The following is a 27194-nucleotide window of genomic DNA, read 5'->3' on the forward strand; positions in this document are numbered from 1 at the left end:
GGAACCTGATTTACACCAATCGACCTCAACTTCACACTAGACAGTCCCCAGACCCCCCTCGTGACCAAACCATGCTTGGTTTGGTCCGAATCTGACCAGGGAAGCATGAATCCCAGATCTGATTTTTGGAACCCTAGGGTTCCTCGTCACTGGTCTGTATCCGTTCGAGCCAAGGTATTTAGGGTCTAATGGATTTTAGTCGAAGTGTTCTCAGTGAGAACACTTCGATTAAAGTCCTTTCAACCCCAAGAAGGGCCTGTTCGAATCCAAGCCAAGACTTTTGATTTTTCGGGGTTTATGGTGAGTTTTTGTTTTCCTCTTTCCTTTATTGTTAGTCCATGTGCTGATTAAAGGTCTGTTCATGTTTTGTTTAATTTGTGTCCCTGAATTTTATCAGCTGTGTCCTGTCCACTTTGCCTGAACCTACGTGTTTGATTAAGTCCCTCTTCTATTTTTACTGATAATGTGTATATGTGTATGTGCTGTGCGAACAATTGAACTTCAAATTTTGACTGATCAACTGATTCCTCGAGTACAATTTTGCTTAGTCAGTACAATTCAAATCATGTGTTCGATACTGTTAAATGTCTGATTTTGGCTTCGATTGTATGTGTTTTAACTAGTATAGTCGAATCGATATACGTCGTCAATTGGTTTCATGTTAGAATGGTAGCAATTTGACTCAGGCTTTTGTAATTTACTGAAGCATTGTTGAATCAGATTAGTGTTGTTGCCACTCGGTATTAATTTGTTTTGCCAAATCAGAAAGACATTTAAAGGATTGATTTATTAGCTAGGTTTCAGATTTTAATTTAGTTGATAACATTGTTTACTCATCTCTCAGCCTTGGGCAGCATGTGCATTACAAAGTAATGGACAGCATGTGCTGTCAGAACACACCCCTGTTGCCCATACTCTGCTTTAGTTTCAGAAATAATAAACCTTACTCAAAAGTAAGTCTGCCAAGGAATATCATGGGGTTTGTTTTTAAATAGCTAAGTGGAATCTGAAAAGAGGAGGGCACATGGGAGGTTGTCTGATTAGTTTAACAGGCTGTTAAAGGTTTGATTTTAAGGCTTATAAAGAAAAGATTAACAGACAGACAGGGGGGAGTTTTTTTTGATTTTGGGAGAGAGGGACAGATTTTTGAAAGGAAGAGAGAAATAGAAGGGAGATACAGATACACATTGAGAGAGACACACACAAAGGGAAGCTGAAACCAAACAGAATCAGTTTCTGAGTGAGAAAGAGAGTTTATTTTGGAAATCAGGAGGGGGAATTTAGAAAAGAAATTCTTGTTCGACTGGAAACACTACTTTTCCTCATCCTTTCATGTTTGAAATCCAACATCCAATTTGGTTTGTTTCTATTAGATTTTAGGATCTTCCTTTGAGTTTTGAAAAGATCAACATTGAGTACTGTACCATTGGTTTACTGCTTTGGTCTGTTTGGTCTGGGATTGTCATTGCTGTTGTATTGCTTTTGTTGTTACTACCATTCTTGTGCTGCTGCTGCTGACTCTTCTGCTTCCACTTCTTCTTTGCATTTCAGTATCCAGGTACACATTTCAGGTACCATATTGGTGTAACTGTAACAGTCTGAAAGCATGAAATGAAAAAGTTGGAGAAGTTTAAATGTCTGTTGTAATACTCATGGCATGATTGATTTCTTTCTATATAATTGATTAGTTTGTAATTTCAATAGCAGGAAAAGATCAGTTGATGCTTAACTGAGTTCTAGTCTCTTGCGTCTTAGTTTATAGTCGTTTGTTGTTACGAGGTATGTAATTGTACAGTACACAGAATGTATGGATAATTGACATAGCGACTGACCAGATTCCTATTAGCTATAATGATATGCATACGATAGAGTACTTCCATTTTTTGATGTTCTGTTCTATTTTTTAGTTTCCTTTATCAGGACCCGCTAGGCAGTATATGGAAGCGCGTTCGAATCCCTATTAGTAATAACGCCTAGTAGTTAATTCCCTTAATCTAGCCTAAATAAGTCTAGTTAAATTCAATTAAAGAAATATTTGGATGCAAGTATAGCATTTCGTCAGCTCGTATGTAGTCTCTTTGTCAAATTAAAGCATTTTTCCATGAAGTATAATGTTTTCTCCACTTTGTAAACAATTAATCAGAAATTGATAAGAATCCGGATTAGGCCAAAGCATATAATTAAATTAGCATGTACCTTTCTTCTAGTTTTAAATACAAACGCATTAGAAATGTAGCCACTTTAGGATATCCTTTCTAAAATAGAGACGAGCCTCGCCAAATAAAAAATGCAAAATTGCGGGGCCCTCAATAAATAACCATAATAAATATTTAGAATTCAGGATAGGCCGTTTAGTGAATTTCATGGCCTTCTCCAAAGATAATAACGCGTTAGACTCTTTAGGCGCAGCTTAATCAAAATTACATTCTTAAACTCGGGTGCACATTGATGTGACCCGAATCCAAATCTCAACAGAGTCGAAATGTATTGATAACTACGGGTGCATAGATTGTGACGTGGTTCGAGACGCATTTTCACGACGTTGCAATTCTATAAAAATAAATGATAATGATAAAAGCGGTTTAAACTTAATAAAAGCACATAAGTCACAACATGTATTTAAATCAGATATTTAGCAATTATAACAATTTAAGCAACCGTGCTAGAACCAAGGGATTCGAGGGTGCCTAACACCTTCCCTCGGGTCAACAGAATTCCTTACTTAGAATTTCTGGTTCGCAGACTTCATTTGGAAAAGTCGAAAATTTCCTCGATTTGGGATTCAAGATAAACCGGTGACTTGGGACACCAAAAGCCAAACCTTTCCCAAGTGGCGACTCTGAATTAAATAAATAATCCCATTTCGAATATTGTCACTTAAATTCGAAAAACTCCCTCGCGCATCTTACCCTTCGGGGGCGGGCGCACAAAAAGGAGGTGTGACATATAATATGGCTAGTCTAACCACCGCTCTATAGAACTTTCCCTTAAGTTTCGGTAGCACATTCTTGTCACACAAGACTCTAGAAGCTAACCTCCATTTTATCCACACTAACCCTATATGGTATGTGACATCCTCGTTTATCTCCCTATCCCCCTAGATAATTGACCCAAGGTACTTGAAACTTCCTCTCTTGGGGATGACTTGTGAGTCAAGCCTCACGTCCAAGTCTGCTTCCCCTGTCACGTCACTCAACTTGCACTCCAGATATTCTGTCTTAGTCCTACTCAACTTGAAATCTTTAGACTCAAGGGCCTATCTTCAGACCTTCAATCTCTCGTTAACACCGCCTCGCGTCAATCTGAACTATATCATCAACGAACAAACATACACCATGACACTTCTCCTTGAATATGGTATGCGAGTGCATCCATCTTCAGGGCAAATAAGAACGGGCTGAGTGCAGATCCTTGGTGTAACCCCATAACAATTGAAAAATGCTCCGAGTCATCACTCGGGGTCCTAACCCGAGTCTCAACTCCATCATACATGTGCTTTATCACCCTGATGTAAGCTACCGACACACCTTTCACATCTAGGCATTTCCAAAATACCTCCCTAGGAACCTTGTCATACGCTTTCTCAAGGTCAATAAACACCATGTGTAAATCCTTCTTCTTATTCATGTACTGTTCCACCAACATCTTGATAAGATGGATAGCTTCTGTAGTCGAACGACCCGGAATGAACCCGAATTGATTGTCTGATATAGACACCGCCCTCCACACCCTTTCTTTCATCACTCTCTCCCAAACTTTCATGGTATGACTTAGTAACTTGATACCACTATAGTTGTTACAATTCTGGATATTACTTCTGTTCTTGTATAGCGGTGTCATCGTGCTCCACCTGCATTCATCTGACATCCTCTTCATCCTAAAATAATATTAAACAATGTAGTTAGCTATTCCAAACATGCTCTACCCACACACCTCCATAATTATACTGGAATCTCATTATGCCTGGTAGCTCTGCCCCTACTCATCTTGCACAGAGACCCACGACATCCTCAATTTTAATACGCCTACAGTACCTAAAGTCTTGGTGACTCTCGACGTGCCCCAATTCCCCTAACATAATGTCTTTGTCTCTCTCTTCATTCAGAAGTCTATGAAAGTAAGATTGCCATCTCCACTTAATCTGGGCATCTTCCGTCAGCACTCTGCCTTCCTCGCCTTTAATGCACCTCACTTGATCCAGGTCATGGGCCTTCCTCTCTCTCTCTCGCCTTAGCCAGCCGAAATAATGTCTTGTCCACTCCTTTGGCCCCCAAATCCTCGTACAGATGACCAGATGTTGCAGTCTTAGCCTCTGTGACCGTTAACTTCGCCTCCTTCCTAGCTTCCTTATATCTTCTCCTATTCGCTCTCCTCTCATCCTCGTATGTGCTCTCCACTAATATAAGGTATGCCACTTTCTTTACTTCCACTTTACTTTGGACCACGTCATTCCACTACCAGTCGCCTCTGTGCCTACCGGAGCAACCCTTCGAGACCCCTAACACCTCTCCCGCCTCCTCTCTTATACAGTCCGCCGTCGGCGTCCACATATCGCTAGCCTCCCCGCTACTCCTCCAAGCTCCCATATCTAGAAACCTCCCCTCCAACTCTTGAACTTTATCTATCGTCAAGGATCCCCACCTAATCCTCGATTGATCCTATACAAACCTCTTCTTCCTTTTCGTCATGATACCGGCGTTCATCACCAAGAGCCTATGTTGTGACGCAAGGTTCTCCCTTGGTATAATCTTGTAATCCTCGCATATCCCTTTATTACACCTTTTGAGGAGAAGATAATCAATTTGAGTTTTAGTCACTGTACTTTGAAAATTAACCAAATGCTCCTCCTCTGCGGAAGCATATCTTTAGATGTTCAGACTGTTAAGCATATCTTTAGTGTTTATTCACAATTGGTGAGAACTACTTAATACTTATGCTAATGCAGAGTAATGCGAAAGCACACAACAAAATGAAGAAAGAAAGGCAACTTTGAAATGACAATCTGATACTATAAGCTTACATATATGCAGGCAATAAGGAGTACAAATTACATTGGGCTTCCTGTTTTATTGATTTGGGACACAATGACTTGTTTAATAGTGCTGGGTTTCTTTTCATTATTATTATACTCATCTTATTTTAATTGATGTGGCATAGTTTAATTATTTACGGAGTTTTCAGAATGATTTTTTTAGAACTTGTGATCAACTCATTAGATTTATGTGGCTGTAAATGCATGCCATAAAGAATAAAATAAATGCTTTAAAGTTAAAATATTTTCTGTAGTGTCCTGTTTTTTTTTTTTTTTACTAGTTATCTACTAGTCATATTTTTTTTTTTCTGTGATAATGCCGTAGCGTATTACGTTCTTGTTGCCCTAAGCTAGACTCACAGGTGTTCAAAAAGTTATAAATACGTATAATACTGAAATCTCATACTTGGAAGGTAGTAAAGATGTTTAGAAGGGGAAAGAGGTGGTGCAGAACATATTGAAAATATTTTAGGGGGGAAGATTATAGTTGCACAAGACCCAACTTCAAATGATCATATTTTCCAGCTCATAATTAATTGAGCTGTCAGCGATACATCAAATGATATCTCTTTGGGTCTAATTTTTAATGCTTAAAACCATTTGTCATTTGTATATTCCTACAAGAAGTTATGACTTTTTTATTAGTGGCAATCCGGTCCAACACGCGACGTAACGCGACAGACAAAGTTTTGGCGTGTGTGATCCTATCACTACTAAAAATTGAGTTTTTTGGCTGCTATAACTGCTGGAGAGTAGCCAAAAATTGGTAAATTCTGATGGTTTTAGCATAATCAATAAATTAAAGGTAAAACAAGAACTTTCTACTACTGCAGTCAGAAAGTTCCAACCACCATACTCGGAGGGTTTAACTATTGATGCAACTAGAGATTGATCGATTATTTCGACTACTACAATCAAGAATTTAAATAATTAGTTATTTATTTGTTTAAATATTTTCGACTATAATAATTGAATAATTTAAATAAATAATTATTTATTAAATTTTTCGATTATAGTGGTTGAAATATTTAAATAAAAATATAAAAAATTATTTAACTTTTCGATTACGGTAATTGGAAATAGTCAATTTTCTGGAAAAATATGTTAAAAGTCGACTGCAGTAATTGAAAATAATCATATTTCTGGGGAAAATATGGATTTTTGCTACTACTTTAGTCGAAAATCTATGTATTTTTTGATAGCATTTATCTATTTTATTAGCTATACCACCTGCCAAATCAAAACCAACAACCAGAAACTAAAAATTCACCCAAACATCAATCCTGAGTCCTGACCATTTCAAACCTCATAGAATTCAAACAACTAAAACATTAAATATTCAAACCTCATTCAATCAAGTCTAAAAATTCTTCCACCAAAAAAAAAAGTCTAAAAATTCAAACACCATTCAAATCAAGTCTAAGTATTCAACTATCATTCAAAACAAGTCTAAATGACTACCACAACTAAATCTAAACTTCACAATAAAGTTAAACATCTTAACATTAACAAACAACCACAAAACTACACCTCATCAGACTCAGTCTCATCATCTTCATTAGATTTTGTCATATGCTTCATCATGAAGTTCTGCATTTTAACTTGGTTGCTTTCCATCATTGCATAAGCTCTGCATTCTGTTCTCGCATCGGATTCATGTCATCCTAATTTTATGATGTTGAATGTAGTGACCTGATCAGTCATTTTGTATATTTGAGCTTCAGTCTCCTGTTTGATGCTTCCCGTATGTTGGTTTTGTAATTTGTGAGGATGATTGGTTTGGTTTCGAAAGTTTTGGAAGTGAATTCGAATACTTAGTTCCATTTTTGAAAGCTTAAGTTGCTAGAAATGACTAAAGTTTGACTTTTGAATAAATATCGGAATTGAATTTTTGTAAGCAACAAACAACATAAAACTTGACAATTTACAAAAAGAATTCTGCCAAGTATAAAATTTACTGAATAGTGAGAACTTATGTAATCGGCCTTCGACACTTTAAAATTAAAGTGTAGTAATTATTATTATTTTGGTAAGAGGGAAACTCGCAATCGTTATAACCTCTGCTACAGTCTCTGTCCTTCGAGTGAGCACTCTGTGTGCACTGGGTAAACCTCCCCCTGTATAATAGCTTGCAAACCATATAGGGGATGTAAACCGCACTAGGCAAGCTCTGCGCGACAGGCTCAACCCAGGAGACATTGAGGAGGGATTCAATCCCAGGTCATCCGTATTGATGACCACCCTCCAAACCAACTGAGCAACCCCGAAGGGTTAAAGTGTAGTAATTATTGTTGTTGTAATATTTAAGAAAATTCAAAATTGAAAAAAAATATGTTTATTAGTTAATGACTCCACATGGGGAAAATAAAAAAGTTAAAAGGATTCTACGTGGGAAACTTCCATCCTTATTATTGGACTCTCCATCTCCTTCCTTACTAAGATATTCTCGCATGACCATTGGCCTCTCCTTTATTTTGTCTGGTAAACTTTCACTTCTCAGTCTCACTCACAAAGAAAAAGCAATACCACTTTCAATTACGGTGTGCTCAAATCTCACCATGGTCGGAATTTTTTACGTATGAAATGAGAATTCAAATAAGGATTGTTTTGTTTTTGGTTTGGGGAAAGTTCCTCCAAGCAACTTTTTTCATGTTATAGTAGTCAATTTATCTTATTTTCAAATTTATAAAGTTACATATATGTAGGATGTTCTAATAGTTTAAAAGTTTTTTTGATATTATGGGCATTATAATTTAAGCTGTACTCTTCATAATAGCAGCACCCTTTCTCAATAAATGCAATAAAAAGTGATATAAACTTATCATATTTCACGAATACATAAAATTAAATTGATATATTATGGTTAATTAAGTGATAAATTATATATAATTAATTATAATTGAACAACTGATAAACTATCATAACCTTCAAGGTGTGGTTTATTTTCGGACCCTACATGAATGTGAAATATCTTATGTATTAAACTATTATTTTTTATAGTTAAACAATATTAGTGAATATATAAAAGATGATATCATGTATTTATTAGTGCAACAGCAACATAAACGACGATGGATATAACGAAAATCAAATAGTTAGTACATTTTTTGGTATAGAGAAAAAGGAAGGACCCCACATACTTTAGACCTTTAAATTCCACCACTACATGAGTTGAATCATGGAGCTTGGACCCCATTTCTTCTTTTCTCTTTTTTCAATAGACACAATTAGTTGACCTTTTGCTTTGTCGTGTGACTTGATTTGCATAAACAATAATCCAAGTGTGAAAGTAAAGCATTAACATCGGTACCAGTAACTATTACTATCAAACTAAGAAGGTATACACTATCTCGCTACAAGTATTCTTCATAAAATTGCTACTCTTGAATTTGAAAATTTTGTAAAGATAAACTGCAATGACTTTGGTTACACTACAACATTTTAGACCTACAACCACCCCTGAGAAGTGTGGCCTAAGATGCCAAGAAGTGTAGCGTTTGGGCAAAGGCAACACTTTACAACTTTAGGCAACGCTTTTTGGGGTGGCCTAAAGTACCGTAACCTTTAACTATTGGCCACGCTTTGTAGGTGTTGCCTTAGAAGCCACGCTTTAAAAGTGTGATCGATACGGTACAAAGGCCACACTTATATTGTCTCATATAGCCACACTTTTATGACATAAGGCTACACTTATGAAGCGTGATCTTTGTCACGTTAAAGGCTACACTTACAAAGTGTGGCTTCTAGAGCAATATTTATTAGTAACAACGCCAGATTGACAATCCTTATGGCCATACTTTTTAAGCGTGGCGATTTTATCTACTCTACAAAATTATTTTTCAAATACTTATATTAGCCACAATTTTGTGGTTAAAAAACTATATTTGTTTGCATCAAATTCTGTTCACACACACACACACACACACACACACATATATATATATATATATATATATATATATATATATATCAAGTATTAAATTAGATAATAAGTACTAGAATAAAAATAATCCAAATGCATATACTTAAAATAAATTTCAACAAAGAAACATACTTTGTGTACTGTTTATAGTAATAAAGCACTGTTGGTTCAAGAGTTCACTAGCAAAGACCTCTACAAAACCAAATGTATTCATATTTATAGAATCAATAAAAATAAACATCCCAATTGTTCAAAAGGTCTTCACCATTCACTTTAATAAATCAAATTGATTTGTGACCACCATATCCAATTGCATCACCCGTATTTTCCTACACAATCAAAATAAAATTTAAAATTAGGAAGAAACATATATATAGTATACACTGGTTAGAAAGCATGATTTTGTAAGTTAAGATTGAGGTAGTTTTTGGAACTGGGAAATATAAGTACCTTTTCAAGACTTGGGGCGTGAGTTGAGCCAGAAGAATGTGGTAGATTTTGGCCTCTCATAGCTCATGCACTACTTGCATCAACTGGTGAAGGAATATTAGATCCAACACACCCTTGTATACCATGAAAATCTAGTCCAGGGTTGTTTTTCACAAATTGACAAAAAAAACATCGCATTTCTTCTCTCATCATTTCCTTTATTTCTTCCTTGAGAGAAGTTATTTCATTGGCATGCTTTTGTTTAAGCTTGTTGATTTCTTCATCTTTTTTCAGAGAGCTTGTCGTCACCGATCTACCATAGCATCTAACCCGACCAGGCTGCTCCTTTCCAAATACAGCCCTAAATGCATCATCTGTTGTTTCTCCGAAAATTTGACGATTCTGAAGTTCAGACTGTCAAAAAAATATTATTGCACATCACTTACAAGTCAAGATAGAACGAACACTAAAATAACTTTCAACAAGTCAAGTTAGATAAAAAAAAAGTTTAGCATACCTCAAAATTTAGCCAAGAATGTCAATAGAGTTTTCAGCGACAAGGATCGTAACCAATTTAATATGAAGTTTCAAACAAACATAACTGATTTGTGCATGTCAATCCTAAGTCTTCTGGGATTACACATAATGTTGCAGGCCAAGCTGATGATGGTACAAGGGGAGCTGTTCCTACTGTTGCATCAGGTCGTGAAAATGATATAGCAGGGAGCAGAGGAGTCTTGAGGTGCAGCTAGTTGAGAAAACTAAGGGTGAAAAATCAGCTAATATTCCTAGTGCTACAAAAGGTGCTACAGTTGTGTCAAGTTTTGGAGTTGCAGCTGCTACTGATGTGCACAAATCTGTTGTGCATGAGAATGAGGCCACGCATCTGTTAGAATCAGGTTCTCAAGCTGTGAATCAATTAAATGATCAAGAGTGGATAGAGGTAACTCGATCTCATCCATCACATAACAAAAAGAAAAATCCAGACCATGAAAATCAAATTATCGCAGAAATCTTTACAGGTGCACTATGAGAGGATTCAAGGAAAATCAACTGCTCAAACACCTTTGATGCTTTGAATATAGAGCATGATTATGCTTTAGGGAGTTTTCAGCTTAAGGACATAAGTGCAAGCTCAAGAAATAAGCAAGGGAACTAACAATCATTTCTCTTCCTTCTAAAAGAGTGTAACGGTTGCAACACTAAATAATAGTAATTGCAGTACTTTGAAAGGACACCTCCCTAGGTTATAGGAAACTTGCAACAATGAACAAATGCAAGAGAAAAAAGACTTGGAACAAATGCAATACAAAAACGAAAGAAGAAGAGAAAGAAAGGTGAGAAATTAAAAGGATCATGTTATTGATGCCTAAGTCAAAATGTCATCTCCTCTAACATCTTATTCTTTCTGTGTCTTTTCCAGCCACATGATATTTAAGCAAGGTTGAACCCTTTATTCCCAATAGAGGATATCTTAGTAGAAGTTGTTGCCGTATCTTAATCACTGTAAGATATGAATTATATATTATGCACTTCTGCTTATAAGAATTTTGTGATAATTCCAGTTATTTGCTTTTAGTCATGCTTAAAAAGGAGATTTGTCTATGTTGTCACAAAGATTTTCACTCCAACCTCATGTCATACTCATTGTAGATTTTAAAGAATTCTCCTTTCACTTCATTAAAGTAATTGAAGACAATGCTCAGTACCCTCTCACTTTTAATTCCTTGTGTAAGAGGAAAAAAGGTATATATGCATGGAAATTTTGTTTGTTGGAAGATGTGTTCAACAAGAGGATGGTTAGCCCACTGCTGTTCTATTATGTAATAACAACATCATTTTGGATTTGACGGTGATGAAGCAAGAGTAAAAAGGACTCCTTCAATTTGTGTGGATCATGTGTTATGCCTTCTTCTATTTGACGCAAAAGTTTGTAAATCAAATGGCCAAGCAAAAATAGAAGACACCTAATGTTGAACTCTTACATATCGTAGGAGACACATAATGACTCTACTTATTCTTATACGACTACAAAAACTTAGTTTTCTGTGAGATTGTGGTGTTACTTTAAAAGTTTTAGTATTAAACTTAGCAAATTCCCTAGTACAATAATAAGGCTTAAATTGCAGTATGACTTACTATTGCAACTTGAGTATCTGTATGAACTTCCTTCCCTTTCTTTGTACGAGTTGTAATAAACATTTCACACTTTGATGGTTCCTCGTTGTTCTCTTTGGTTGCGCGCTACAAATTACATCAAAGAAGATATAAAAAGATATCACTTTGTTCCGACAAAGTACAAAAAAAAAATAAAAGTAAGATTACAATGTGTCGACTAAATATTACCAATGCCACACGCACTCTTGCAAATTAATAGGTCCCATTCGATGCCTCCACTTTTGTTTTTTCCTATTTTCAGAATTCAATTGGCACATAGCCTAACAACAAAAGAAGAATATTAATTAATAAATCAAAAAGGGAAAAAATATATACTGCAACAATAGGTAGAAAATGTAGAAATGCACGGTTTAATATTACTTGGACATCTTCGTCATCCCAATACTCAATCAATTGACGGAAATGAACTTCAGGTATCTCAATGGGACGATTTTGTAGTATTTGTTCAACAGTAGCATTTTTATCAAAATATTTCTTCTTAATATTCCTCTTCTGTGGCTTCCAAGCATCACGAAGACCAATCATTATCCACTTCTCTCCTTCAGTTGGAATTAAGAACTTGAACTGTACAAAACAACACACACACACACTAATGTTGTATTGTGGTCCGGGCTCGGGCCAAACGAGCCAAAACGGGCCGGGCCAAACGGGCCTAGGCTTGAGGCGGGCCGGGCTGAGGCGGTCCCGGGCCAAACGGTCCCAATGTGTGGAACCGGCCCACGACGGTCCTAAGCCCACATGGTCCTGGACTAAATGGGCCGGGCCCGCGGGCCTAACGGGCTTTTTCCGTTTCGGGCTATTTTTTAATTTTTTTTTTTATCTAAGGCACTTTCTTGTAAACTATATATGTATATACTAGTATTATGTGTAAACTATATATGTATATACTAGTATAAATTTCTTATATATAGCTATATAAATATATATAGTTTATATGTATTAGAGATATATATAGTGCCTTATATATATGTGTATGTATATATATATATATATATATATATATACACATACACACACACACACATATATATATATATATAGGCTATTTTTTTTAATTTTTTTTTATGTAAGGCACTTTCTTGTAAACTATATATGTATATACTAGTATAAATTGCTTATATATAGCTATATAAATATATATAGTATATATAGTATGTATAGCATGTATATATAAGGGTGTATTATGTGTATATATAATATATATATATATATATATATATATATATATATATATATATATATATATATATATATATATATATATATATATATATATATATATATATATATATATATATATATATATATATATATATATATATATATATATATATATATATATATATATATATATATATATATATATATATATATATATATATATATATATATATATATATATATATATATATATATATATATATATATATATATATATATATATATATATATATATATATATATATATATATATATATATATATATATATATATATATATATATATATATATATATATATATATATATATATATATATATATATATATATATATATATATATATATATATATATATATATATATATATATATATATATATATATATATATATATATATATATATATATATATATATATATATATATAGTTTATATGTATTAGATATATAATATATATACTATATCAAATTTAAACACAAAATAAATTGCAAAGAAATATTCAAGGGAATGTCTTATATATTTTACTATTACGACATTAACAAAGAATGACAATATCTTTCTTAGTCTTCCTCCCCCTAATGGAATGAGCACAACAAGGTACTAATACCACCATTAAAAGGAAAAAAACTAAGGAAGATGTGCCAAAATACAAGTTACATGTTCGTCTATGTATTATCTCTAATAAATCTCATAAATCCTTGAAGGTCCGGAGGAATTTGCATTGGTAGTGGTGGAAATGAAGCTTGTTCATCACCGCTTTCGGGCGAAGCAGCATCCTGCGCAAGTTCTGCTAGCATTTCTTCATAATCTTCATCTATCTCCGATTGTGATTCTGCAAGTCCAAAATTTCTTCTTTCCGAACGGATCCAATCTCTGAAAAGTACTGATTTTTCCAAGCTCTCCCTCATAGACGCTCTATGATCACCGATTTGAAGCCTCGTTTGACTGAATGCGCTCTCCGATGCCACTGTTGAAGCTTGAACACCTAAAATATCTCGAGCCATCCTTGAAAGAATCGGATAGTGTTTTTGTTTGTCCTTCCACCATTCCAAAACATCGAAGGAGCCGTCGGGATTCTCTGATTCAAGTCCATGCGACAAATAAACTTGAAGCTAATTTAGTTGTGAACTATCACCAAAATTATCACCTTGAGAACCCCTGAACTCCGTCCAAGAACTAAGGGCTTTTAGGCCCGCAGTTCTTTTAGATTCTTGCGAACTAGACGAAGTAGGAGTTGGAACATTTGGTCTAGCTTGATCTAAGACAAGTTGATAAGCATTATAAATAGTTTGAGCATTTATTTTAATTGAGGCTTTTGCATCTCCAAGTGTAGCAAATTCCTCAGCTGAAAGTGATAAAGCGTTATAAATTTTTGAATACCAAAAGTGAGGACCTCCTAATTTCATTGTAGGATTTAACAATGCAGCAACACCAAAAATAGGGGGAATAAGAGAAAAAATATTTTTTAAACTTAGCTTTCATAGAATTAATAGCTTCTTGATAAATTACTCCACCCTCTGAAAATTGAGTAAATAAATCTACAAGTGTTGCAATATAAACTAAACAGTTAGAAATAGTAGGATAATATTGGCCAGATAATTCATTTGTAGCAATATGAAATTGTTCTAAAAAGTCTACAAGCATTTTAACATTACTCCAATCTTGATTTGTAAGGTGCTCATCATCATCATCATCATCACCATCACCTACACGAGCATTATACGTTGCGCTTATTGGGTTTCTATATTCATATGCAACAACTAAACTTTCATACATGTAATTCCATCTAGTCGAACAAGGTTTAGGAACATTTCTTTCTCTAAGGCCAAATTCATCACATTTTTTAAAATAGTCTCTAAGTCTACTTCCACGGTTTGAATAAAAAAGCCAATTAAGAGCCATTTTAACCTTTTCAATTTTTACATTTAAAACTTTCATATCAGCACCGACGATTAAATGGTAAATATGACAAATACATCTAACATGAAAAATATTACTAAATGCAGGATTTAGTGTAGTTGTAAGCAAGCCTATAGCATTAGTTTTACTAGAAGCATTATCCATTGAAACCGACATAATTTTATCTCTAATGCAAAAATGTCTACAAATATCTGCAACTGTGTTAACAATAAACTCACCTGTGTGGCGTGAATTAATTATTCTATAAGCAATAATGCGTTTTTGCATTATCCACTCCTCATATATCCAATGACTTGTAACAGTTAGATAATCACAGTCATTACCACTTCTACCAATATCAGTAGTAATAGCAATGCGACAATCTATATGAGTAAATAAATAGCGCAAATATTGTTCATATTCATGTTTATATTTATAAATATCGCTCTTTACGGTTGCGCGAGGCCATCCTTTATAAGTAGGATTAAAAACTCTTCTAATATAATGCACAAAATGAGGGTTAGAAGGAAAACTATAGGGTAAGCACATAACAGTAACCATTTTTGCCAATTCTTCACGATCTTTATTTGGATCATAATATAAAATGCCACCGGTAACAGTGTTAATTCCCGGTTGAACTAGATTTGAACCTGTACTAGGGTTAACCGTACTATCTACACTTGTCCCCTCTTGCGCAGCTTTCATTTGTAAAAATCCAGCTTTATCTCTAGGGTGTTTCAATATGTGTCTAGTCAAACTGCCCGTACCGCTACGATCTCCAGTAAATTTATGAACTAGTTGAGACCCACAAGTGTTACACTTAGCCTTATTTTTTTCTCTTAGTTGAGTAAAAAATGCCAAACAAGAGATGTTTCGGGCCGTTTAGAAGGTTGTCAATTAAAAGTAGGGGTTGCTATAGGAGGGTCAGGCGGGGCATCAGTTGGGTTATTAACAGGACTAGTAGGTGTATCATCTAAATCAGGTTGCGTTTCATCTAAATCATCATTTTCAAAGATAGTTTCATTAGGATAAAGAGCATTCATAACTTCTTCATTTAATTGTTGACCCGGTGCAACATCATGGCAAAATTGGCTATCGGAAAATTGAAAACAAGGGTTATAACTATCAAGAATAATAGGTGGAGGATGATGGGTAACCGGTCTGGGTCGGGGAGCCGGGGGAAGAGTAGTAGCTTGGCTACTAGATTCACCAATTTTAGATTTTTCCTTACCCTTACCACCAAAAATATTTTTCAAAGAAAAATCATATTAATTATAATTGTACTAAATAAAACTAACAAAACTATAATATTAAAACTTAAGAGTTGGAACGCGTTTACCGAATTGACGAACAACTTCTTGAAAATTGAATATCGTTGAAGACTTAAAGACTTGAATACTTCAATTCACCAACTTCACAATTTTTCACGAAATTGCAATAATAAAGCAAGCAATTATAGAAGAAAATTAGAGAGAGATTGATGATTTTGTGAGTAAAAATGAAAGAATGGGGGGGGGGGGGTATTTAAAGTGTAATTATAAAACGTTTGGGGTTAAAGCAAAGTTTGGGGGCCAAATGGCTATTTTTTAAAGTGGCCAACGGATAAATTTTGAAGGCCAACAGCTAGATTTTAAAAATCTGACCGTTGGTCTTTTGTTTTTAAAAAATTAGCCGTTGGAGCCCGTTAGGCCCGGTTGAACCGGCCCAGGCCCGCCAGCCAGTCCCGGGCTCACGGGCTAAATGTCTTGAACCGGCCCACCACGGGCTTTTACACCACTAGAGCCCAGGCCCGGTTGAACCGGCCCGTTAGGCCCGCGGTCCTAGGCCGGTCTCGGGCCAGGCCCGGGCCACAATACAGCCTTAACACACACACACACACACATATATATATATCTTTTCTTAGTAGGAAAAATACAAAAAATATATCAATGAAAAATGTATTATTCTTACATTGACATATTCCCACATTCGTTGCTTAATATCCTTTGACACAACATGCCAACTAGTATGCACCAAGGGGATAAATCTTGAATTCCTTGCAATTGTTCCTAAAAAGTTGGTCAAATCAGACACTCTCTTGTCAGTTGGTCCAACTGCTTGTCCTTTATCAAATGTCACCTCCTCTCTTTCTTCAAAACTTCTTGCATGAATATTCTTGCATGTTGTTTTTCCTCGAACTCTTTTCTTCTCTGATGTCCTTAGATTGATAGAACAAACACGACATAAGAAGAAAAAAATCAAAATATGTAAAATAATTATAAGGTTTAAGACATACAACCTGCAGCACCATCGATGTTCATATCCTCATCTCCAATAAATTCATCGTCACCAACTTCATCTTGTGCAGCAAAATTATCCAATTCTATTTCACGCTCATCAATAATAGGAGAGGACATAAATTTGACTTCATTTTTTGGGTGATTATCAGGATGTTTTTCACCACCGACTTGTATCCCATAGTTTTTTAGAAACTGATTAACACTCGTTGACGGTAGGACTGAGTTTGTCTTTACCTTTTTGCAATTTTGTAGCTCTTGAATATCAAGTTATTTCTCTTCTTCACCTTGTGTTCTTCTAATCATATGTAAAGTGTTAGGATCTACCTTTGCAGATGATTGGATCATGGATGTGGGCATAGGTAATTTACTCATTCCTTGCTTTTGAATGGGCTCCTCCAATTGCATTGACCTTTGTTTAATTTGTCCTTTACTTGCAATATTATGTGAAGTGTTCAGATCTTCCCTTGAAGACGATTGGATTGGTTTGTACACCGGTAATCTATTCCTTACTAACTTTTGAACTGACACATTCGATTGAGTTAACCTCTGTCTACTTTGTCCTTCTAATGTTGCAGGCATATAATTCTTCCTTTTAACTCCAAGTAATGCCTGCTCTTTAGCAACTTTATCGTTGCAATCACTTGCAAGCTTTTCTCTCTTAATCTGAAATTTTTTGGCTAGTTCGGCACTTGATCGGTATTGGAAATCGAAACCTATATTCTTCATTGGACTTTGAGCTTTGTTTGGATTCAGAACTTTTCTCTTAAGAGCTGCCGCTTGATTCATCCTACATACAAAAAAATTAAATTACTTTAGCCTAACAACTAGTAAGAATATATAACAATATGCGAGAAAGTAAATATTTAAGAAATTAGACATATTTAAGAACTTTGACAACCATCGAATCAAGCTGCATAAATTGTTGGATGTAGAGCTCCACTAAGACCAGTTTCACCACAACAAGAGATAAACCAAACCAAGAAAACACATGCACGCAAACAATCTACTAATCCAGCCTTAATTCAACCACAACCAACACCACAACATCCTCACACAATAATAGACATATCACCTCAACATCATCACCGCAACTTAACCCCACTGTTTCACCACAATAGAAGCTACAAAAGTCACCAAGAATCCCAACTTTTACCCTCCCCCCCACCACATGCTCACACACCACACTCCCATGCTGTAGAAACCACAAGAACCTGAAAGCAAGTGCTCAATCACACACCTTCAGCAACATCTGCATTACTACTAACTGTTGTTTCTTTTTTACAAGTGCATCTCAGCACTACTAACTGATGTCTTTATGATTTTTAACATAAACCAGATTAAGCAAGACATATTATCAAGATTCATTGAGCTAGGAAAAGACCCTGAGAACAATATGACTAATAAAAGCCTGGGGACATTGTCCTGAATTTTAACATAGAGGGTCGTGATACAACTGCAACAACTCTATCTTGGGCTATATACATGATAATGACTCATGAGCATGTAGCGGAGAAGCTATATGCAGAACTGATCGTTGGAAGATGTCCGATCAAAAGAAGATAATGTGTTATTGCATCAGTATGACGCAGAGGATCCTAAATCAGTTAATCGGAGAGCAATCCAATTTGTAGGGCTTCTTAATTATGATTCATTGGGAAAATTATACTACTTGCATGCTGTCATTACCGAAACTATTCAATTGTACCCTGCAGTTCCTCACGTTAGTATACCTGATTTTTGTTGCATAAAACAGAGGATATATAAAGATATGTAGATAAACAATTCCAGAGCATATATAAATAAAGAAAGTTACAAAGATACTTGTTCAATATCTCTTGGTTCCTTAAAATTTGTTAGTCCAATATCTTCTTTAGTTGCATGTGCACCACCTGATAATAATAAAAAACAAATATGTTTATACTTTAAAACTTGCTCCAATACTCCAGGTAATAGTGCAATACAAATTCCGAAGCATAATTTCTACTTACTCACGTTCACTTCTCTATTCAAAACTAGAGGACAAATTCTCAATCCACATATAATACAATATGGTTCCTTAGAAGAGACATATTAAATAACCAATCAAGTAATTTCTAGTGATACCAAAAGGGACACATTGAAAATACATGAGCAGAAAATATATGTGCACATCAAAAAAATCGATCAGCAAGAAAATATTTAATATTGAACTTGACGAAACAGACAACATCAATTTAAATCTAAAGCAACAGTCTTTAATGTGTTTCTAGCTATTAATAAATAAATGGCTAAGCTATTTTCTATTTGAATTAGAATAAAACTCATGATGTGTCTTCAAAATCAAACTCTTCATCTGATTCAATTTCAAGTTGTTGTGCTAGAAATCCTTCTGGAGGTACATCAAGAATGGTTGCTGGAACATCACTCCTTACTAAGACAACTTCACCATTATCCTCCGGTATAGATGGGCCAACCAAATATTCAGATGGCTCATTTTCATAATAGTGTGGGGGAATTAGATTCAAGTTCATCACTTATGCTAAACAAGTCTCTCGGCACAGTCTTCATGACATAATATCTATCTTGATCATATGGATCTTGCACATAGAAGCATTGGTGTACTTGATATGCTAGGACAAAAGGCTCATTCTGATAACATTTCTTGTTGAAGTAGACATAAGTAAGGCCATAAATATCTTCTTCAACCTCATACCAATCACACTTAAATAAGACAACCTTAAAATGGCCATAATAGTCTAACTCAAATATATCAACTATTCTACCATAATATGTCATGTTTGCGTCAACCGGATTTTTATCTTTTGAGCTTGCAAAACTTGTAGTTAGGGCGACTAATGTAACACCACTATTTTGTATTTTACGTCTTGCATCACGCTGCCTCGTATGGAATCTATATCCATTAATGAGATACCCAAAATATCTTTTAGCAATTGAATTTGGTCCAATGGACAATTGCTTAATAAGATCGGGCACATCCTCTTTCAAAGAACGAATTTCAAACCATTGAGAGAAGTTTTGACTGTGATTCTTGGCCTTGCTCCATTTAGATCCTCGTCTCTGATTACTAACCTCAACTTCATATTCTCTACACAACAAGTAATTTTTTTTGTTAGTAAAATGATAAATAAAGTAATTTAATAACAACCTACATAAATAAATGCTATAAGTGATTATATTACCTTATATATTCTTGAACTTCGTCACAATTGTTCAATAAGTATATATGTGCCTGATTTAGTGACATGTCATCTAAAACAATTGGATCACTCTTTTTTGCTCCTAAAGGACAACCTGTATTAGGGAACAAACTAGAAGCTTGTGCATTAATTGAATCATATTCATCATTATTTCGGGGTCTTCGATTAAATCGAGTCTTTACACCTCCATATAAGTGCCTAGAGCATAAAGTCAAACACTCTTCAACCAATATGCCTCAGCAATAGATCCTTCTGGATAATTTCTGTTGCGAACATATGATTTTAATGTACACTTATATCTTTCAGGAGGATACATCCATCGATTTTGGACCTCCCAACCTTACCTCATTCGCCAAATGAATAGGCAAATGAATCATTATATCAAAAAAAGTTAGAGGAAAAATTCTTTCCAATTGATTCGTAGTTTCTCTAATCTCTACTTCCAAGCAATCTAGCTCTTCCATTGTGATAACTTTTTGACATAAATAGAGAAATAAAGAACTTAGATGAATCAAAGGGATAGCAACATGATCAGGAAGTTTGCTTTTAACTAGTATTGGCAACAAGTAATGTAACATGAAGTGGGCATCATGGGTTTTATAACCGGATAATTTTCTTTCATCTAGCTGCACACACCTGGATATATTGGAAGCACTACCATCAGGTAGCTTTGCTGTCTTTAAAACACCACAAAAAACTGATTTTTCACCATTGGTCATTGAGAAGCATGCTTTTGCAAACTTTGTTCTCTTGTCATCCTTTGTATCCTTTGGCTGAAGGTTCTTCCTAATGCCCATCTCTTTAAGATCATAACGAGCATTTGCATGATCCTTTGTATTTCCAAGAATGTCCAAAAGAGTTCCAATTACATTATCCACAATATTTTTCTCTATATACATTACGTCAAGGTTATGACGTAACGAGTTGTGCTGCCAATAAGGTAATTCGAAAAAAATTGACCTTTTTTCCAAGGGCCATCATTTGTTCTCTTTCGCTTATTCCCAAACACATTGTTAAAATTCTTTAAGCTATTAAGCACATCAGTTCCCTTCAACAAAGACGAAGGAGGCCTAAATTCTATTTTTCCATTGAAAGACCTTTATTAGATCTCCACGGATGATCCATAGGCAGAAAAACTCAATGATCTATATAACACATTTTTCGACTATGTTTAAGATAACGAGAATTAGTGCCATAATTACAACAAGGGCAAGCCAATTTCCCTTTGTACTCCAACCAGATAACATAGCATATGCAGGAAAGTCACTGATTGTCCATAAAAGAGCTGCTCGCATTTGAAAGGTTTGATCTCTTGAAGCATCATATGTTTCTACCCCGGACTCCCACAACACATTTAACTCTTCTATTAATGATTGTAAATAAACGTCAATGTCATTTCCAGGTGATCGTGGCCCAGGTATAAGCAAAGAAAGCATACAGTATTCTGGCTTCATGCACATCCAAGGAGGCAAATTATACACCATTAAAATAACTGGCCATGTGCTATGAGATATGTTCATGGTCCGAAATGGATTGAACCCGTCACTTGCTAAGCCAAGTCTCAAATTGCGAGAATCCCTTGCAAATTCTGAATGCAAGCTATCAAAGTCTTTCCATGTTTGCCCATCAGCAGGATGCCTTAACTTTCCATCTTTAGAACGCTCCTCGTCATGCCACCTCAATGTATATGCTTGTCTTTGAACACATAAATAGCTTTTTGAGTCTAAGAATTAATGGAAAGTATCTCAAAATTTTTGCTGGAACACGATAACCTTTTTTGGAAGTCTCAAGCTCGCTATCTACTTCATCACTATCTAGTTCAGGATATTTAATATATCGAGAAGCTCCACGGACATGACAATATTCATCATCCTTATGGTCATTCCTAAATTGCATGCAATCATTGGGACATGCATCAATATTTTCATAATCAAGACCGAGATCCTTTACCATATATTTGGCTTTATTGTAGGATATAGGAATATTCAACTCAGGCATCGCCCCTTTTAATAGCTCTAAAAGAGAAGCGAAAGACGCATTGCTCCATCCATGTAGACACTTCAACAAATACAGACGGATTGTGAAAGATAATCTAGAGAATCCTTTACAACTAGGATATAGTTCTTGGCTTGCCTCGTCAACTAAGTTAGAGAATTTATTGGCATATTCATTTGGACCTTCATACACTCCTTCGGAATGTGCAACATCTCTAAATTGATCATTCAACAACCCATCAATATCATCGTACGAGGAAACATTATCATCCATGTCACAATTAACATTCATCTAAATTTTCCATTCCCCATGATTAATCCATCTTGTATAACCTTGAACAAATCCATAGCATATTAGATGATCATACATTGCATTCTTTTGAGTCCATAGGATATTACAACATTTTGTACATGGGCATTGAATTTCTTTGCCTTGAGGATCTCCATAAGAGTAAGCAAAATTTAAGAAAGATTGAACACCCTCGACATACTCTTTGCTATATCTTGGTAAATCCATCCATTCCTTGGATGGAACATTTGAATTCCTAAAAATTAAATTTATTAGATATTCAAATATATAATCATTTAAGCATTGACTATATTGTAAAACTAAATCCTAAACGTCAAGAATAAATTTGTAAAATCACGTGTTGTAAAACAATAAGACTTTCTTACCTCGTCATGACACTTAAGCTAAGACAAATCCAACTTCAAGTCCACCACAAATCTTCCCGAGCGTGACTTATCTTCAAGAATAAAAAAGTAAAATTAGTAGGATCCACCATAATAAGATTCTTATTTGTCAATTCTCTTTATTTTGCTAATTTACATTCTTATATGATGCTTGCCCGTGTTAAGGTAATTACTAACTTGAAAGCTCTAGATTATGTGCACAGTAGAATTATTTTGAACAGAATGTACAATCATTAAAAATAGTGGGCGAAAGAGATTTAATATTCTAGCAATTATCTGTATGTATTAAATAGAGATAAGATGGTGAAGGTCCATCCCTTTGTGAATAGGGCTGAGTGCAAATGACATACAAGATTGGAACAGAACGGCAACTAAGTTTATGAAAAAGAGAACCAAACAAAATAGCTGCATTTGAATGAGAAGTGTTTTGAGGCACTGTTCACAGGGAGAAGAAGCGAGAAGAAAAGAATCTCAGAAACTCCAGCTGCAAGGAACAAAGGGATTAACTGATATAGCACACACAACTTGATCAGACTCACAAACAAAGAAAGTCTTGATCGATAATTTTATTGTTTCTGGATCTTAAGAACTATTACTCAAATATATTCCTTTTAACATAAAGGAACAACAATTCTTATACAAACACAGAATTAAGTTCTTATATTTATCAATATAAAAGAGAAGCAGCCAAGCATTTACACCAATGATCATAAACATTTTCCTAAGAAATAATTTTGATCAATGAATATATTTTTCACCAATATGGACAAAGGACTTCGTGACTCATGGAGCAAAGTCATCTTCCTATACATTTTTGTTAACTTTTAATGAAGTATTGAATATTATCAAAGCTATCCTGATGTTCTATCTTTCCCCTGGTATGATTTACTATAACTCACTTGCCCATGCAAATATCAAGATCTTCCATCTATGGGGCATATGCAATAATTGATCAATTAAACACGTTGTATAGTTAGAGTAGCTCTACAACTCAGTTGCCATAGATCTTACTATGGAATTCCAGATTTGGTTATTGAGCATTGGGCTGTTTTTCTCATCTTGGAATATTCTTTTCAAATTGTATCATGAAGATTTGTGACTATAATGATTATTGATTTATTGGCATTGATATATATGCAAGAATGAAAAGAGTAAAAAAGTAAAAATGAGATACTCCATATTACCATAATTTACTGAGAGTAATATCAAATCATGATCTTAATATATCAATATTTCATGTATACTATATTTACTAAGTGTAAGATCAAGTCATAATCTTAAAATATCAAATTTTCATGTTTCGATTTATCATAAAGAATCTAGTGAAAATTTATGTAAAACAACAAGTACAAGAAGCAACAGGTGTTATATCTACTGGTGAGGTTTTAAAATATGGTGCACAAGAATGTGGTGATGCTTTGGATAATACAGAAACTACAAGTGCAAAGGCAGTGAATAAAGAGGATAAGTGCCCTCAAATCCTGTAAATGTTCAGGCCAATGCTGGGGTACAAACAACTTTTCTGAATGCTGCAACTAATAATTTAGAAGGACATGAACATGCTTCAACTTCCTCCAATGAAGATGGACTTAATAAGAACACAATTGGGAATGATTGGACTGTGGTAAGGGAAGCTTTTACCAAGCAGAACACACCTACATGTGCGAAGACACACCAACAAAAGACGAGGGGTTCAGGTGATCGACGAAATGCTCTACAAACTGTTGCCAGTCCAAATGGATTTGAAATCTTAGCATATGAGGAGGGTGTTGATATAAGCTCATCAACTCTAAATGATCCTAAACTGTTGCAACAAATAATTGCAGCTACTACCTGTGACAATACAACCACAAGCGAGGCAGTGTGTTTTCTTCTAAGGAATTGAGTGTTCGACGTAATGCTTCGGAGAACAATTTAGTTGGGATTTCAAGCCTAAACTAAAACCCTACAAACAATTAACAGAAAATACAAATGAAACGGACAAAATAAAGGTCCAAAAAAGTACTTAAATATCTACAAATCTAAAGGAAAAAACTCGCCGTCAATAAAAAGTCTATCTTAAAGAACCCACAAACAATTAATCACAAGAAAACCAACGAAATACACAAAGTAAGCAAACAAATTAGTCTATTTTACCAACGAAATACACAAAGTAAGCAAACAAATTAGTCTAATTTCGTTTACCCAGAACCCAAATTAATCTATTTAACCCAAGAAAAAAACACAAAGTAAGCAAACAAATAAAGGTCCAAAACAGTACATATCAATAAATCTATAGTTACCTAGAAGCGAAATTAGTGTAAACGAAAACCCAAATTAACGAAGCATACCCAAAATTAAACAAAACAAAATTACTTCTTTTTAGCACAAGAATATGAAATTATAAAAAGTTCAAAGCTTCGAGTATAAAAGAAAGATTGTACAGAGGTACCCAAATATTGTACACAATAAAAGATTATTTTTTTATCCCCATTACTAAGAAACTAGAAAAATTAAATCTTAAAGTATAAGAACAAAACTAAAAATTGAAAAAAATAGAAAAGTTTTGAGCAAAGAAATACTTACCAATAGAGAAAGGGATGGAGATTTGCAATATATGGGTGAGAGTAATCTGAAGATATATGCAACAAAGAATTGAAAGGAATAAATTAGGTTAAGGAGGCAATTAAGGTGAAGCTGCAGTGAGATAAAAAATTGGGGAAAGATCGATGATATTGTACTTGGGGGAAATATTTTCATTAATTCTAATATCTGGGGGGAAATTTTGAGTGAAATTTTATATAAGAAATTTTTAGACTTTTGCCTATAGTTCCTAACTGAACGTCATCGATCTTTAGCCTTATTAGAATTGGGGCAAATATTTTATAAAGTGAAATTTTGGTGGGAAATTTTTGGGGAAATATTTTATAAGAATTTTTATGCTACGCTTGTAAAGTGTTGTATTTAATATGACAATATAACAACTCTTTAAAAACGTAGCAATACACCTAAGAAGTGTGGCCAAAAATTTTAGATTTAGGCAACACTTAAAAAATATTGTCTTTATATTAAAAGGAACGCTTTATAAGTGTTACCTTAAAAGCTGTGGCCAAAGAATATACTCAAAGGCCACGCCTAAAAAGTGTTCCTACAGATACTTTTGACAACACTTTTTAAGCATCGCCTAAATTAGTGTGGCTGTAGGCATAAAATGTTGTAGTGTTAATTAAACATTTTAAATTGGGATCACTTAGGTTAACGACCAAAAATATTATCAGGTAGGGAGCTTTAACTAAGGACAAAGCTCAAGAATTGAGGAAGAATTTGCTGGCTATGAGGGCCTGGAGAAGCAGTGGGACGCGAGCGGTATGTAGACCATGATAGTGACTATATTAAAGAAGCTACGAAAGAGGTGTCAGGGGTCTCAAAGAGTTACTCTAACAGCCACAAAGGGAATTGGTGGTGGAGTGTAGAGGTTCAAGGAAAAGTAAAAGCTAAGAAAGCGGTGCATTTAAAGCTAGCTAGTGGAGAGCATAGACGGGGGGAGGGGGGAAGAGGATGAACATGGATTAGTATAGGAAGGCTAAGAAGGAGGCGAAAATAGCGGTTATTGCGGCTAAGATTGCAGCATTTGGACGTTTGTATGAAGAACTTGGGGTCAAAGACAAGGACAAAAAGATGTACAAGCTAAACAAGGTGAGAGAAAAGAAGGCCCATGATTTGGATCAAGTGAGGTGCATCAAAGACGAGGAGGCAGAGTTTTGATGGAAGAGACACAAATTAGACGAAGATGGCAGATATACTTCCATAAAATCTTGAATGAAGAGGGGATAAAATCTTTGTGTTGGGTGATTTGAAGCACTTCGAGAGTTGTCGAGATTTAGGGTATTGTAGGCACATAAAAGCTGAGGAGGTCGAGGGGGCTATGCGTAAGATAAACAGGAGCACAACGATTGGGCCAGACAAAATTCTGATGGAATTCTGGAAGAACGCGGGTATGAAGGCTTAGAGTGGCTCACCAGATTGTTTAATGTCATTTTAGGACGACGAAGATGCCTGAAGAATGGAGGTAGAATACGATAATTTTGTTGTACAAGAACAATGGTAATATCTAAAATTGCAACAACTATAGGGGTATTAAGATGCTAAGCCATACTTTGAAAGTTTGTAAGAGGGTGATAGAAGTAAAGGTAAGGAGGAGTGTGTCTATCATCGAGAACCAGTTAAGATTTATACTGCGTCGTTCGACTATGAAAGTTATTCATCTTATAAGGAGATTGGTAGAACAATATAGGAAGAGGAAGAAGGATTTGAATATGGTGTTCATTGACCATGAGAAAGCATAAGATAAAGTCGAGAGAGGTTCTATAGA

The 27194-nt window shown here is 34.9% G+C and overlaps 1 protein-coding gene and 1 long non-coding RNA gene across 6 annotated transcripts; both read right to left on the minus strand.

Moving 5' to 3' along the window:
* Positions 1–9141: 9141 nt before the first annotated feature.
* Positions 9142–11359, minus strand: LOC107795214 (uncharacterized). Its single transcript, XR_001650057.2, has 3 exons — positions 9901–11359; positions 9405–9797; positions 9142–9283 (listed from the first exon to the last, which is right to left on the minus strand). It is a non-coding gene; the product is annotated as an uncharacterized LOC107795214 (long non-coding RNA).
* A 5211-nt stretch (positions 11360–16570) lies between these two features.
* On the minus strand, positions 16571–25718 carry LOC107800756 (uncharacterized). Of its 5 annotated transcripts, none has more exons than XR_001651478.2 (5): positions 25409–25718; positions 22826–22896; positions 20139–22695; positions 18781–20044; positions 16571–17746 (listed from the first exon to the last, which is right to left on the minus strand). XR_001651478.2 is itself a non-coding variant. In XM_075254726.1 (5 exons), exons 3-5 carry the CDS (start codon positions 21053–21055, stop codon positions 17723–17725), a joined length of 357 nt encoding a protein of 118 aa, XP_075110827.1. In that variant the 5' UTR covers positions 21056–22695; positions 22826–22896; positions 25409–25718; the 3' UTR covers positions 16571–17722. The 5 variants fall into 5 exon arrangements, 2 of the variants coding, with proteins under 2 accessions (XP_075110827.1, XP_016479469.1); XM_075254726.1 differs by having other exon boundaries at positions 18781–18848; positions 20791–22695; XR_001651481.2 differs by lacking the exons at positions 18781–20044; positions 20139–22695 and having other exon boundaries at positions 16571–16869; positions 16959–17746.
* Positions 25719–27194: the final 1476 nt, after the last annotated feature.

Source organism: Nicotiana tabacum, chromosome 6, assembly GCF_000715075.1.
Source record: "Nicotiana tabacum cultivar K326 chromosome 6, ASM71507v2, whole genome shotgun sequence".
In the NCBI taxonomy this organism is placed as follows: domain Eukaryota; kingdom Viridiplantae; phylum Streptophyta; class Magnoliopsida; order Solanales; family Solanaceae; genus Nicotiana; species Nicotiana tabacum.